The sequence below is a fragment of the Clytia hemisphaerica genome, unplaced genomic scaffold (assembly GCF_902728285.1).
Source record: "Clytia hemisphaerica strain Z4C2 unplaced genomic scaffold, Clytia hemisphaerica genome assembly, whole genome shotgun sequence".
Classification (NCBI taxonomy): Eukaryota; Metazoa; Cnidaria; class Hydrozoa; order Leptothecata; family Clytiidae; genus Clytia; species Clytia hemisphaerica.
This window is the reverse complement of record NW_027103497.1, coordinates 526,485-543,046: the sequence shown is the minus strand read 5'-3', so window position 1 is coordinate 543,046 and position 16,562 is coordinate 526,485. Positions and strand designations below refer to the sequence as shown.

Genomic DNA, 16,562 nt, shown 5'->3' with positions numbered 1-16,562 from the left:
CAGCCATCCTTGCCATACGCTTGAGTCTTCCATCGTCAACTCTTTGGCCACAACCCCTGTTTCTTTTCCACACTCTGATTTGTTTTATAAATCCTCAATCTGCAACTCCACTAATCCACAAGTCTATCTTTCAAGGTCACCTCTTAAAAACAACTTTACAACTTTTCCTAAAAACAAGTCAAAAACTCAAAAACTGTTCTAATCAAAAGCATTTTGAACATTATATCATGGCAAAATTTGCGTTGCTATGTGCACTGATGCGCAACAGAGCTGTTATACAATCAGTATGACAATGCTGCTTCGCATGGCTTATAATAAAAATATTACACTGTGGTAATAAGTGATTTTTAAGCCTTTTTGGTATACCACCATGTCACTAAACAACAAGATGTCCAAAATGTGTACCAAAACAAGATCTAATAATAGAGATTACTGTACAACACAACAGAAATTATGTTTCTAAAATTAATTTTATCAGGTTTTAGATATGAAAAATATAATCCAAAGGTAAACATCTGCACAATGTTTCTTCGATACTAGCAATACGGTGATGGATTCTTTGCTTCATTATGAGGTAAGATGTTGTGGCATCAAATAATATTACCAACAAGCCATGCTGTTCTGTCTTGTTTCCTTCCAGCAGATTTTATTTTCAAAAAAGCTTTTGCGAAGCCTTTGTTATTTGCTTTTATATTGACTTAAATAAATTAAATTAATTTGAAATTTGAAATAAAAATATATGAGTATCGTTGGTTTACAGCTCTCATTTATTTGAGTATTGACTTTTTGAAGCCAAAAATTATAAATTACTTTTATTAGGGCAATACCTCAGGGAGTGAACTAGTTTCCAAAACATTGGATATTTTGCGGAAACTAGTGGAAGAAGAGGATCATTCAGTCACAGAGGAAGACAAAGATGCAGCTCTCAAATGTTTTATGCAGCTCTTTGTACAAGAGGTATTATACATTATGCCCCTTGTTTGGATATTTAAATTACATAGCAATGAGAATCCCTCTTGATTTTGTTGCTTAATAATTTTTGAATGGCATTTGGTTAAAAAGAAATGTTTGTAAACCTTTTGCTAGCTATCAAATCTCCAAGATTAATTCTGTTTCTCTAGACACATTAGGGATCTTCTCAAAAATAAATTCGCTTAAATAATCGAATTTAAGCGAAAAATTCGCTTAAATAATCGAAGTACTTCGATTATTTAACAATCGAAATTCGATTATTTAGTCACCTCAGTTCGATTATTTAGTCCCCTCAGTTCGATTATTTAGTCCCCTTGGTTCGACTATTTAATCTTATTATTCGATTAATTAATCCTTTTGATTCCAAAATATAATCGAATTTTTTCCAAAACATAATCGAATATCGGTTATTTTTTCTTACGTAGATCGAAAACAGCGCAAACAAGCCTTTGTCTACTGTGGATTTGAAAGACAAGAAAAAATATTTTCAAAAAGCCATAGTCAAATCAACCAATGACTGCATAATTCTTCTTACCTTTAAGGATTTTGGATCTACCAAGGGGCATCATAAATTATAAAATGATAGAATAATCCTTTTGTGAATCACATTATCGCATGATCTTTAAGTTTCTTAATGTTTGGATAACAATTCCACGATCCCTCCACGATAAAGTACTTCTATCTTTTTCTATCTTTTTAATTTCCACACACTTTCCTCTGTCATCAACCTCTCAACACAGTTGCTTCTTATTTCTTTGTTATTGTTTTTCGATTCGAAAATAGCACTCCATCGTTGTGTTCATGTTCAAATCAAAAAGGCAAAACAAAAAAAAAGATAAAAGGATAAAAGGGAGAGCGCTCACAAGATCAAGAATACGTCATTACGTCATATAAAAGCAGGAAAAAACATTCTTTTGCTCTATTGTTCTGTTCGCAAACGTCAATCATGGCGTTTTGATTGGTCAATGCAACATTTTTTTCTTACAAGTTACGTCATGCTCTATTATTCTGTTTGTAAGAATGGATTCGAATTTTACATCCAGGTTTTTTTTAATGGCTAGATAAGAGATCGAATCATCGCACAGAATTGATGCTGCACTATTTGTCATCTAAAAAATGAAGTCGTTGCATTGTTTTTCGCGCGAGTTCTATTTTCTGCAAATCAAATTATTGCGTCACGCATTCGAAAGATTCGAAAATGTTGCAATCAAAACATTGAATTCATTTGTGAGTTTGGTTTTGAGAAGAAAACATTTCCTGAAAATTAAACCTAAAATATTGTGATATTATTCATATTTTGAAAAGACTTTGAAAACAGAAAGTTATAAAATTTATTACATTGAGATATGGTTGTAAGAGGTATGTATGTATGGAAATGGAATGCTTTGTTTGCTTCAGTTTTCACTACAGACTTTCCTCCCCTCGAAATTCAGTTTTCGATGGGAGCCTTTATTTATCTAAACTTTGTTTTTATTAATGGTGATTCATTTTTGGATATCAAAAACTCCCAAGGATAACCAGTAAGTTTTATTTATTTTGGAGGTAAAAAATGCTAAAGAGAATGAGTAGATATGTGTCGGTGATTTGTAAAATAAAGGGATTTCTTTTTCGAAATTGCGCTTCCATTGAAACGTGAAGTTAAAATTGACGTTACAGCATTTGAAAAAAGATATAACTTCAAGGCAATGAAAAATCGATGAAAATTGGATTACAACCTGTACTTTTTTATATGTCATTTTTTAGCATTTTCTATCCTCTTTCACTTGCGATGGGTGGGAAAATTGTCCAAAACAAACAGCCGAATTTAACCGAAAACCATTTTACCGAAATTCGGTATTTTTGAGAGGATCCCTAAGATATAAGCGAAAAAGGATTAATTAATCGAATACAAGGATTAAATAATCGAATAAAGGAGATTAAATAATCGAATATAGGAGATTAAATAGTCGAAGCTATTCGACTAAACAACGGCAGCTATTCGATTAAATAGTCGAATCATTAATCGAACTTAATAATCGAAATCGATTATATTTTGAGAAGATCCCTATCCCAGCANTCAAAATATTCTCTAGCTTGGAGAGCTTCATTTATCGGCGATCCAAAAAATATCAGCAATCTGATTGGTTAAAAAGAGTACAATATATCTTGTATTTTACATGTAAAAATATAAATTGACGAAGATGTTGTTGCATTGTAGCGGTAGCAGCAATCTAACGTCACTTTGTTACAAAATTGCCCTGCGCTTTTTTCCAACACAAAAAGTGCATTTTTTTGGGTCACCGATAAGCCAGTTATCAGACATTTGCTCACACAAGATAGAAATATTTCACTCGTTACGGATTTTTTCCATATATTTTCCTCGCCTAAAGGCTCAGAAAATATTGTACGAAAAAGTCTCCGAACTCGTAAAATATTTCTCATATTGTACTCGCAACTGTCTGATAACTATTACATATTGCTTCTTTAAAGAAACAGGAAGAAATCAACTTTTTTTATTTAAAAAAATTACCTATCTTGGTTAAAACCACTGAGTGCTGAACCATATTTAGTGTTATCTAGAAAAAATGGAAACCTCAGACTGATACTGAACCTGACTGGATTGATTATTATTATTATTATTCATTGACATTATTTCTTAGAAACATTATGCTCATTAATTGTTGGTAATGATACAGGAGTCAGAGAAAAATTTGGAAAGTGGAAAGAAATTGTAACAGTGAGTGATGCTGATATTCATCTACTTAAAACCTTATAGAAAACCTTTGTAAGGTCTTCTTTTTGGCCCTACCTCTTGGAGGTCCTTCAAATTAACCTTTGTTCATCCATCCATTTGTCTGTTCCTTTGTCTGTTACAAGTTTTTTCAGGATTGACACATTAGTTTGTTCTGATTTTTTGGATAATGATGCAGAAAGAGGGTAGTCAAAAAGTGACCAATTTTCAAAGGAAAAATTTCAAAATTTCAAAATTTCAAATCTTTATTGTTTGAGAGTACTTTTTTAAGGACTTATAGACTTAGGACTTAAAGCTTATGTACAATTCCAGATTTAGTTTCATTCACAGCCCAATTAAAAAATGGTTTTTCAAAATTTTTAGGTTGACCTAATTATTTTGCTAACATTTCTTTCATTTATTTAGAATGTTCTGGTTGGGGAAGTGGTGAATATCTTTGGTGTTATTCAAGATATGCTATGTATTGAAAGTGTAAGAAAGAGTTTTAAAACTATGTACAAAATTTGGTTTGTCCTTACAAACCAATAGACCCAAAATATTTGTAATATATGTTTGATTATGCTTGCAGCCCTTGAATTCATGGTAAAAGGTAAAAGCTGAGCCAAATAAGTGAAGTGAAATCTTGGTAAAAAATGCTATTAAGGGAGTGAAATCTTAATTGTCAGAACTGGCTTTCCAAAGCATTGTTTTATAAACTACCTTCATGCTACTTGTATTCAAGACATTTTTTTTGATTCTTTGAATAAAAAATTGATGTTGTATAAAACTCTTATAAAAGCTGCTATCACAAAAGAATGTTCCGTGCAAGTACCCAAAATTGATCATGTTTACATTACAGGTTATGCACATCAACCATCCAGGGTAGCCGATTTAATGAAAAAGTGTCTGAGAAGGATAAAGACATAAAACCGAAACTATAATTATTATGTTTTTGAAACTTGGTTAATTGAAATTGTAGTGTTTAAAAATGTTTTTTTAGGATGACGAAGCATTTATCAATGACAGACTGCGACTGGTCATCAATCTGCTTACGACAATTCTCAATAGTAATGGCTTTGTCAAGGTACATTCGACATGTTACTTTAATTTTAAAGCCTTTGAGGTGACTCTTTCAGAGATGATGGCTTATTGATTAATATTTGCAGCATTGAAAACTGAACTGTCAAGACTGTAATTTACTGCCAAAATACAAAAGTAACTGAATGATTCATATTTTCTTGCTGTCTTGCTCTTGTTTTCATTTAAAATTATTTTATTTTCAGTGTACCTTCGATAATCAATTCGAAATGGAAATGTTAAAGTTTGGTTTGAAAACTCATCAAAATCTGAATACTGACGTTGCTTTGGCATTGCTTGAACTTGTAGGAATTCCTTCTCAAACTTTTTAATTCATCATTTTATTAAAGTGAATATTTAACTGTAAATTGGGACTCTTAAGGCAGGGTTCAGACAGACCCTGGAAAACCTGGAAAACCTGGAAATATGATAAATTTTCAGAAAAATCAGGGAAACTCAGGGAAACCCAGGGGAAACTCAGGGAATTTTATTTTTTGAAGAATGAATGGAAAACGGATTTAAAAGTTTTTTTAGTTTTAAAGTGTTTATTCATATGCAGTATTTGTAGCTTTAATTTTTACCTTAGGTTTACCATTTGATATGTGTGCCTTTTGTTTAAAGATACATCTCTTTTGACTCTGCTTAGTTTTTATGGTTTGCTTGATACTCAGGGAAAAAATAGGGAAAAAATAGCTAAAATGAGGAATTTCTCAGGGAAAAAACCTTTGAAAATTGATTAAAATTCAGGGAAACTCAGGGAATTTTATTTTCGAAGGTCTGTCTGAACCCTGTAAGGTTTTTACACCTAGGCTGTCAGTGGTTTTTTCAAAGTGAATTCAAAATTTTGAAAGTGGTTTTCAGCTACATCAATTAATAATACTGAATTTTCTAGATTTGTCAGCTTAAAAATCATTTCATCAAAAGACCTGATTTGTCAATCCTTCTCTTAGAGTTGAATTGAGACTGTGATCATTTCTCTTTTTCAGCTGACAGTAAACAATAACTTTGAGACTGGTTTACAACAGAGAGTGATTCACTTAGAAAGTTTGACACCAATCCTTATTCAAGCATTACCAAACTTCCAACCTGATGCTCAAAGGTAGTAAATTTGTCCAGACTGTCTCCACTAAACACTTATGAATCCCTATTAGCGTAGGGCAGCACACCTCAAAATTTCTTCAAAACTCTATTCCCCATGTGAAATATTTCTCTGAGTCATTGAGTTTAAGTGCAAACTAAATTTATATCCACTTCATCACGTTCATTGAAAGAAACTTTCCTGTAAATCTGTTACCTCAAAAGCTGATTCCGTCGCAAAGGGTCGATAGGTGTATTGCGACCGACCACAGGCGAGGGCGACCTGAAGACTCCCTTTTCGTATAGCTGTCTACCCGAAGGCGAAGGTAGGGGAGGGTGCCACTCCTTTCCCTGGATTTCTCCACTTACCCTTGATCCGTCTCTTTAGTTACTGAGCATCAAGCAAGTACCATTTTGGGAATCTTTGGTATGACCCGGTTGGGGATTGAACCCACAACCTTGCGCACCGTAGCTGGATGCTCTACCTTCATGCTACGGTCGCTAAGGTGTATTGCAGCTCAATCAAACCAATCGAATCTGTAAATTACATAATATTAAGTTATAATTGATTAATATGCATGTCCTTAATTGCTTTCAGGACCCTTTGTGAAAGCATTCGTGTAATGTGTGCAACTGTCCTACAAAATCGATTGATATGTTGTCGAATCGGCTTGATCACTGACATTCTAATGGTGTTGCAATCTTCATTGGATTTGGAAATGCACAGCAAAGGTAAAAGGCATAAGGCTAATAAAACTTTTTATCAAAACTTCTTTTTTTTATTATTGAATTCTTCTGTCGATATGATCTCACTTATTTAAGGCAAAATTTGGTAATACTATAAAATTATTACAGAAAATTATGGGAAAGTGTCTAGGATGCATCAATTCTTCATAAATTGATCAGTTTCCAAGTTTTTTTATCAATGTCAATAGAATATGTATCTGATCAGCAAACACAGGCAAAAAGGTTGAATTTCATTTTATTTTGGCCATGTGATCAATACCAATGGGCAATCTACATTCGCTTAGCTTGGTGAAATCATATTGTCATTCAAATGCAATGACTTCCTCAGTCTTATTGACAACACATTGACATGAGATGTATACACCTGACCTATCACCTCTTAGCGGCACAAGGAGACTGGTAATAATACAAGGAAAATTCTTCTCGATGACAGTATCAAAAACAAATGTGCTCTTGTGAAAAATGTAAGATAATTGCATTGAAGCGATAAAGTAACATCAACATAGTTAAGCTTTTCTAGTGCTAAAACTAGTTTGCACTCCACCACAGAGAATTAAGAAAAATATCCCTCAAGAGTTTTGGCGGGAGTTTGCTTGGCTTGATTTAGTTGTAGCCTAAAAATGTTGTGTGCTGAGAAGAAATCATCCTTATAAATAAATTTCCAGTCCCCTAAAAAGCCAATCTCCGCTGCTCAGGTTTGATATAGGCCAGCGTCCAAGGTGCAGAAAAGGCCTTAAAAATGGTATGGTTTGTTAACTTTCTATGTCTAAATCTCGAGATAATTCATTTTTAAGGTGGGTAAATATACTGAAAAACTGCTGACTCAGCAAAAAATATTGATAATTTTCAATATTTAAACCAAAATATCTCGAGATTTTGATATCGAAAGTTAACAAACCATACCATTTTTGGATACTACTAATTCAGGGCTATCCAGCCGTGGGAATGATTTTTTCTGAAAATGCTTCTAGGAAAATGCTGACGTCATCGGAAAACGCCAAAAACGTCGATTTTTCGCCTTAAAAATGCCATTTCTCGGCACCAGGTGGTCGAAACTTAAAAAATAACCCCATTTTCTCTATCTACTTTTCAAGCTGAATCAGTTGGTAGCATCAGATATTTGATTTTCAGACTTCGAAAAAACCGTTAGTAAAGGGGGGAGCCTTGATAAGTTCTATCGATTAACTAAAAATCGATTCACTCGAAAACTGCAGGAGATTCGAAGGGCAAATTTTTTTGTCAATTCTCCACCCTATTAGGAGCATAATATCAAAAATTTGCCCTGATCTAAGGGGTTCCCTACGAAGTGACACAATTCACTACCTCGGCCGCTGGTCTAATAGGTGTATTCTGATCATGTGATCAAAAACAATGGGAAAAAATATCAACCTTGAAATTGAAAACAATCCCAATTGGAGACAAGGTTTGCTATTCCATTGACATTGTTTTGATATCAAAATGGTCTATGTATAGGAACTGAGCCTGTCAAAATAATTTCAGTTTATCAACAAGTCTGAATAAACTAAAGATTTTTCCCTTCTTTCCAGATTGCTTGATCAGCATAATGGAGATTTTAGGTTGCTTGTCAATTACCTCCTCTGAACTCAAACTATTGATTAATTTGTTTCACAGAAAAACACAAGTAAGTCTATCAGTATACTAATCATTGTTTTTACCGATCGTAGTGCAGTGGTAGAGCATCTGGCTACAGTTTGCAAGTTTGTGTGCTCAACCTCCAGCCGGGTCATACCAAAGATTCTCAAAATGGTACTTGATACCTCTCTGCTTGATGCTCAGCAATTAAGAAAAGGATCAAGGGTAAATGGAGAAATCCAGAGAGAAAGAGTGGCACCCTCCCCTACCTTCGGGTGGATAGCTATCGAAAGACGAGCCTTCGGGTCGTCTCCGACTGCAGTCGCAGACTTACTTACTATACTAATCATTGGTGAATTTCAAAGTTTTTCCAACCACCTCTTTTTGATAATCCAGCAGAATCCAGTCCCAATTTTCTCAACAAAACTGAAAGATTTTCAAGTAAATTTCTATCCATATCAGGCATGTTTCAACATCAACATTTGTATTTGTGGTTTTTGCCCCTTGCTTTGCGTTTTTTTTAATCGTCCACCAAGTTAGGTGAAGAATTAATTAGGGGCTTTACACTTACTTCTAAATAGTATGAGTTGGCTGACCGTCTGGTGCAATCGCTTGAAAGGATGGCATCACAAAGTTCTCAACACCATATGCAACAACAACCAAAACATTTCATTGACCTCTACAACCCTTACAAAGAAACGGTTTGTAATTTCAATGTTCATAGTTCGGAAGAGCCCCCCCCCCCCCGGTCTAGAGCAACTCCTTACTCTAGGTTCTACCCTCTTTCAAAATCTGATGCAAATCCCTTCAAAATTGGGATGTTATTGGAATTCTTTGCCCACTTTCACTAAAATGATAAAGGGGTGCTAACTATAATGTTATAATTCCAATGAAGCTTCACTACCATTTCCTTTCTTTTTAAAGTTTGTCCATTCAGATTCATGGTGTTACTTACCCTCCCTCTTGAGGAAATGCAGCTATTTTTCCACCAATGTTCGACTGATAAGAATTTCGGCAAATTTTTAGCTGTATTTTTCTACCAGATTGCGTCAGTTATAAAGCAAAATACTTTAGGATTATTCGTGGAGTTTCTACGCTTAGAGTAACCAAAAAGCTCGAATTTGAAAAGGTTGGTCCTAATAAGATTATATTTTATATTCATTTCATTCTAGACGATCAAATGTCCTGTCATTCAAAAATTTAATGCGAAAGGGATTACAATACACACTTGGGTTTGCTTGGATTTCTCTTTACCGAATCGTGCGACACAAAGGACCACCAAAATAAGACACATCTTATACAGGTAATGAGACGTGAAATTATATTATACTCTAGTCCCTTAATAATTTTTTATTATTACATTGGCAACTTGTTATACTCAGTGTCATTTTTGACGAAATATTTAAAGGGACATTAAAGTAGTAAAATGTAAACATTGCGCGAACCACGTGTCATTAAAGAGAACAATTAAAATCACGTGTCCAAAACAAACTTGTAAAACAATTGAACAATCAAAGTTACCCATATTTGGTTTGATTTTTTATTTTGACATGTGACATTTGTTTTGATTTTGTATCCGCTGCATACAGTTTGTTTACAAATTTCGCAAGTACTGTTATGTCCCTTTAAGATTCTGCTTTTGAAGTAAATTTTCATGTGAGAATTTTGTTGTGAGATATCCGCTAAATATGTATGTGTTTCTTTTATTCTCCGTCAGTTTTCTGAATGCTCGTGGCGAAGGTTTTGAAGCATTCTTTACAAGCGATGGATTTTTGGTTATTGTTGTTCATACCAAGAAGGAATTTCTGACGACCACTGTTACTTCTGCACCATTCGTTGACCAGGAATGGGTAAGGAATACTATTTTTCTAATAGAATGGAAAATGTTGGTTGAATGGTGCATGGGTTATTAATATTGACTTCTGTACAGGAGGAAGGTGCTTGATCCCCTCCCGGTGCTATGATTTACTTGGCAAGTGAATGTTCTCCTGTTATATAACCCATGCAATGTGAGGGGAACTGAGTAATAAAATCTTGATACAGAAGTATGGGAGGTCAAATACTTAGCAGGTTCGAATATATGAGGATACTATTAGTTACACGGTCTTCTCGAGGTGGGATATACAGGGTCAGTAAAAACCGTATTGGTGACGAGGCTTGCCGTATCCCACTTTGAGACGACCGTGCAACGGATTTATCCCGTTGAAGTCCCTTTGCATGTTTTCCAAAAGCACGAAAAACTTTCAGAAATCTCCAAGTAGATAGTTACATCAAAGAGCTACAAAGTAAATCAAGCTGTGAAAGTGAGACCCGTGAATGTGACATTTTATGAAATCGCAATTAAAAGTCTTGCTGTATCCATATAAACTCAAGAAAAGTAAAAATCAAAATAACTTTGAAGATTTTCTGTTTGTTGACTTTCTCAACCCCGACTATTTCAATTTCGATTTCAAGTCTTTTTCAAAACAAAACATTCGAATCTTGATCAAAGCAATCAAAAGTACTCGTCAATATGCAATGTCTTGGTCTTTTTTAATTGCAATCATTAAGTGTTGTTTATATTTTAATTTGACACTCCCACATCTCCTTTTCAGCATAGTTTGACGATTGTACACACAAAACGTCTTCTCGGGCGAGCATTACTACACGTTTATGTGGATGGGTTAGAAATTCATGCCGCACAATTACAATTTCCAACGTTGAATAAGGTAAGATGATCCGACTAGAAAGGGCTGGTTTAACAAAAGGTAAAACTGAGTTCAGCAGACAGGATAGTCCTTTACTCAAATACACAAAGTAAAAGAACCTTAAAAAACACCTCGAAATTTCTTCACAAGATTAATGTAAGTTCAGATTATCATGAAATCATTTTTGAAAATAACCCGAAAAGCCTATTCAATGCTTGGAGGAGCTTTAGTATTTTTCAGTACACGTGGCTGGATTTTCTTGTCTTAATTCTGACAAAATTACAATTTCGACTACAGTATTACTGAAACGATTTGCATAAGGAATCACCTCTTGAGATTTGAATATTATCTTACCAATCAAAGGTGAAAGACCTCTACTTTCTTTTGTAGGAGATTGTTCACTCGACTATTGGTAGCAGTATCTCGGCCAATGGTAACTTTCACTACATGATTCACCCACCAACCACGCCACAAAGTCCTGTCAATAAAGGAGAAACAATCTTCCCTGAAAACATTGTTGCTGGGCACCAGAATGAGATTTGGGGGATACCGACCAGTTTGAAAGGGCAGATGTCTTCATTCATGCTTTTCAATGACTCAGTACAAGTAGATAGAATCAGGGAACTAGCAGGCCTAGGTAGGTTATTGAATGCAATCAACATTCATTCGAACTGTCTCTAGTTCGATGTTCATTGTCTTGAATACCATTCTTTTAGATTTATCTTAACTGTAGCCTCATTTTTCTCTTAGAGTATTGTTCGATGGTCTATTTAGATCAGACTTTCTTAAGTTTGAATTCGAATTTCAACCGATGGACTTAGATGGAATGTTTGTCATTTCGGAATTTTGACTAATATTTAGATTCAAAAAATGTGGAGTTGTGCTATGGGCGTTTCTCGCCTTGCAACATTCGTTTCTAATTCTCTAAATACTTTAACTAACTTTTGCTTGCCCTACTTTGATTGCAGGACCCAATTTTGTACACTTATTCACTCCAAAAGACTTGTTGCCTGCATTACTGGCGAACGATACAGCTGGCTTGTTATCAAGTGTCGTCTTTTATTATAACGCAAAGGTAGAGAGCTTATATTTTTCCCTTCCTTTATTGATAAAATGATACAGAAAGGATTCCATTGACTCGTAGACTGAACTTTTTCATTACTGAGGCTATTGGTTACTAATGATATCCTGATTGAAAGAGAGTTTTCTATTTTAAAAAATAGGTTGGCCGTCATGGGCCACCATAATCTTGTTCGAAAGTGAGTTTTGGGAGGTTGATTTCTTCTTACTCCTCTTCAACATTTTCCTTGCTGAGACCCTTCATTTGTTTTTCTTGAAAATTTGTGTATGGATTGAAGGGGGAGATTTTCTTCTAACGTCGCGTGAAATAAAGTTTTACTGAATGATTTATTGCTTGGTTTTTATTAGGCTGCTGCCAGGAACGGATTAGAGGATTTGAACAAAACATTTCGTGACAAAATGCATGCATTACGTAACTTAACTGGACACATCTGCCAAGTGTATACCATACAAGAATCCATTCAATCTTTGGGAGGTCTACCCGTATTATTCCCACTGCTAGAACAAGCCTGTTTCAAATCACCTAAGAATAAGAAGTTCTGTATTTCGGAGGACGGTCTTTCAGAGAAGTCTGACGATACGAAATCAAAAACAAGCACAGATTTGTTATCTGTAAATGACGATTCCTTATCCATCACAAGTTCCACAGGTCTTGATGTCGTTGATGGTAGTAAACCAGTGTTGTCTGATTTGCCAGTATTGTATTCACCAAAGAATAAGCCAAGTCCTTATGAAGGAGATGACCCAGAGAGGTGGACACACGAAGTCGATGATGAATTAAGAGTCATTGAAGTCGTTCATAAAGATTCATTGGATAATGCTGGTGCTATTTCAACTCCCAGCCAAACTTTGAAAACACCTTCATCAGGAAATGATGGGTTATTAAAAAGATCACAAGCAGGAAGTTTTGTCGTCCTAGCAACGCCTCCATTACCAAGGTAAACTTTTCTTTTCGTGAACCTTACATGTCAAACTTTTATTTCTTCCCGACTTGCTTTTGACTATTTGAACATTCTTTGCATCTTCTTACCAAAGTGTCCAAGCTCATTGTCAGAAAATAAGAGAAATACAATTTTGTATTACGCTTTTCTCAGGAACGATTCCGACTGGACGTTAGTGGATCCTTCTCTGCCAAGAACTCGATCAGATACTTTCAAACATTGGGTAAAGTCAGATAATCACGATATCAATGGTGTAGCGCATTTCGTTGCGTTGATTCGTAATATCATTGGAAGTCGTTTACAAACGAACATAACTCCTTTGGATGTAAATGGGATCAAAGTTATCAGCTTGTTGCTCCACGATTGCGACCCGGCTCTCATAAATATCGGTTTTCACAACGCTATCGGACAACTGGTTGAAAGCCTGTTAGGACTCAAAGACGAAATGCTAGAAGCTGTCTATCAATATATTGTTTTTGATTTCGAGATTTGGGCAAATGCCGACATCTCGGTACAAATAGCTCACATACAGTTATTGAGTACTTATATAAAAGACGACCCAACATATTTTGGGAATTTATTTACCATCGATTACTTTCTCAACATTGTGCAGCAGTTTTATTGCCGTGGACCGACCGAGCGGACCGAAAAAAGGAGGCAGATACTGACAGAAACTGATGAGAGAGACTTAAGGACGGCTCTCCTTGGTAATATTAATCTCGTGATTATATTTTTAATGACTTTTGGATGCATTTAAATATATTATAGGTGAAATATTTGGATTGAACAAGCTATCGTCTGAATAAAGTCTTACAAGTTGATGTAGTAGCGTGCTTGATTCAACGTACAATAGTGTTATCTGACCTTCACTCGGGCAAAACCTAGATAATGACACTTTTTCAGAGTTCTAGGAAAAACAATTATAGATGTGGGAGAATAATTATTACTTGAGGAAAGTGAAACCATTGATTGTGGCAATACATATAAAATATTACTTTCGTTACGATACCAACTTTCATATCCAGGGTACAATAATTTCCAATGACTCTTTGAAAGTTTCTTTCTCTTCCAACCATAGGTTTGATCTTCTACTTGTTGCAACACACACCAAGCAAAGAGAACATCAACTACGTGTTGAACTTCATAGCTGCTGTACCAAAACATGAATATCTTGATGAAGTTCTGGATATGTTGGACAACGCAACCAGGACTGGTGGACATGAACTTGTAACCACGATTTCAGGTATTAGAATTATTTTTTTTATTTTTCGCTCGCGTCACAGCTATACTTGTCTTCGCTATTATGGTTTAGCTTCACATGATCTGACCGGTAGTTATGACCCTTCTAAGCCACGCAAACGCTATCTTTTTTATGCTCTGTAGTAACTTGCTGATTTGTTCCTTCTTTCACAGAATCAGGCAGTAACATTTTATACAGATGGTTGGTGCACGAAGTTTCCAACAAAATTCGTATCAAAATTCTTAGCTTGATAGTCTACCTCCTAAAAAAAGGAAAAATTTCGGATGCTGGCAAAAAGAAGCTTTCTTTGGACGGGGATGGTTTATTTGACGGTATCGGTGAACTTCTATGCAAACAAGACATCGATCGTGACGTCATTGTGCATCTACTCAAGTTAGGGATATCGGTTGATCGGACCAGTGATTTGAAATCCGATATCTATACCGATTTTGGTAAAGTATTGACAGTGTTCCATATCGTACAGTTTCATCCAAGACCTGTCAAACTGGAAGTTGCAATCAAAGTGAGTTTTCCCTTAATCTGTATCTTCATTTGAATGTTTAGGTTTTAAAAGGTTAAGTTCCTTGTAAAGCGAGGAATGATTTAAATCGGGTCTGATTACGCGTAGATTTCCGCCTCATTCTCTTTGCTTTTTGAGCTACAACACAAATTTTAATCACATTCTTCAATGTGCGTTTTTCCATCTTCGTTTCATCACAATGTATATAGATTCTTTTTAAAACGAGGATTGATCGGGTATGAATTCTCTCTAGGATTTTGACAACAACATGAAGTTTTACACCACGTGAATAATCTTGAAATTAACCACAAGTTTTGTACCTAACCGCAAGTTTTGTACCTAACCGCAAGTTTTGTACCTAACCGCAAATTGTGTACTTGACCTTACATATTTATTGCTTTACAGGTTCGAAATTCGCTCAAACTATCGGATATCAGTTCAGTGCGATGTGCGAACGAACCTGGTTGGTACGAACCGATCTGGCGATTAATTGTATCTGAAAACACACAACCCGAAGATCTTGAGGATGTGATGGAGGCAGAACTGGTGCACGTGGTGATTGAGATAATCCATATTGTGATGTGGACTGGAATCATAGGATCTGATATCGCAGCATGGACTGTAAGTGGCACTTTTTGGACTCCTCTATAGAATGAGGGGTGATAATAAAAATCATGAACGAAACTTTATCTAGATAAATAAGTTTCAGTTTATCGACTTAGATTGAAAGTTAATCATGGCTTGGATCACAAGATCAACAAAATCTTGTGATTGATCCAAGCCACGATAAATTTCCAATATGAAGAATCTTTAGTTAGTCCAGGTAAGTCAAAGTTTTAATTCCCTCACTGTAATGAATTTGTATGTGTTTGTTTTTCCTGTAGTCTAGACTATAATTTTTTTATCCTGACTGATTGAGGACGCTTATGGTAAACCAGAATTTTTTTACCGACCTCGATTTTCCGGGACAAAACTTCGGACTGCTTTAATTTGTTTTAACCATTCGTCCGCCCACAAAAGAGTGGATCCATAAACTCGCTAATAAAGGGCCAGGGGTAAAATCTAGGCACTGACAAAACCAGATTTCTTGAATATAATATAGACTTTGAAATAATTGATTGAAATGAACTTTTTTTCCATGTCTTTCCACGCAGAAACGTATCGAAGCAATATGTTCACTTCACGAGATAGCAGCACGACATCACTTTATTCTTCCAATGCTAAACATCGAACGGCAGCTGTATGAAATGTGTCTTGAAGCATCTGTTCAATCCATCGAACAATCCACACAACCTTATGCAGTGGATACCCAGAATGCAGTGCAAATCCTCCGATTAGTTGAAGAGTTTCTCATCTCGACAGGTCAGTGAATACATCTTTTTTCGGCTTTTACTTCAATGGGATTTATAAGCATTCTATTTTTTTTTTTTATTTTTTTTTTTTGCAAAATAACAATACCCAAAATGAGAAAATTTGAGCTAAAAACTTCAAAAAATAGGATTTTTGGACTTTGTCATGTTAAGGGAAAATGGTAAAATGGTAATGTTTAAAATATGATGGAGCCCAATTTACGAAAAAAAGTTTTGGGGCAAAATTGGTCCATTCATCGTTACCTTTATTTTCAGTTATCATTATATTATAAGTTAATACTAGTTATTACTGTAGTGGTAAACTAACGTTAAAAGAATTGTAAAATGACAATAAAAAATGATCTTATTGGCCTTTTAAAAATAAAAATTTAGCGCTAAAATCTGTCTGACAAACATGACTGGGTATTGTGGATTCGTGTCAATTTTGGATTGCCTTTGTGCTAAAAAGCGATTTCATTACAGTGTTTCATAGACGGTATAAACTTCCATACAAAATGAATGTAATTGTGTAAACAACCGATATCCAATCTAATCTATGCTTCAAATGT

At 35.1% G+C, this 16,562-nt stretch overlaps 1 protein-coding gene across 1 annotated transcript in view; it reads left to right on the top strand.

Annotated features, from left to right (window-relative positions):
- Positions 1-472: 472 nt before the first annotated feature.
- The window catches only part of LOC136798750 (neurobeachin-like protein 1), a 36,279-nt gene continuing 20,189 nt past the window's right edge, over positions 473-16,562 (top strand). The window contains exons 1-21 of the mRNA XM_067055417.1: positions 473-574; positions 820-1,027; positions 3,612-3,688; positions 4,109-4,174; positions 4,683-4,766; positions 4,966-5,064; positions 5,746-5,858; positions 6,435-6,568; positions 8,131-8,225; positions 8,758-8,877; positions 9,349-9,479; positions 9,894-10,026; positions 10,771-10,884; positions 11,254-11,500; positions 11,832-11,938; positions 12,292-12,881; positions 13,038-13,591; positions 13,963-14,127; positions 14,298-14,647; positions 15,050-15,265; positions 15,799-16,006. Coding sequence (XP_066911518.1) covers positions 4,157-4,174; positions 4,683-4,766; positions 4,966-5,064; positions 5,746-5,858; positions 6,435-6,568; positions 8,131-8,225; positions 8,758-8,877; positions 9,349-9,479; positions 9,894-10,026; positions 10,771-10,884; positions 11,254-11,500; positions 11,832-11,938; positions 12,292-12,881; positions 13,038-13,591; positions 13,963-14,127; positions 14,298-14,647; positions 15,050-15,265; positions 15,799-16,006 — 3,478 coding nt within the window. The 5' untranslated portion in view covers positions 473-574; positions 820-1,027; positions 3,612-3,688; positions 4,109-4,156. The remainder of the gene's footprint in view (positions 575-819; positions 1,028-3,611; positions 3,689-4,108; positions 4,175-4,682; positions 4,767-4,965; positions 5,065-5,745; positions 5,859-6,434; positions 6,569-8,130; positions 8,226-8,757; positions 8,878-9,348; positions 9,480-9,893; positions 10,027-10,770; positions 10,885-11,253; positions 11,501-11,831; positions 11,939-12,291; positions 12,882-13,037; positions 13,592-13,962; positions 14,128-14,297; positions 14,648-15,049; positions 15,266-15,798; positions 16,007-16,562) is intronic.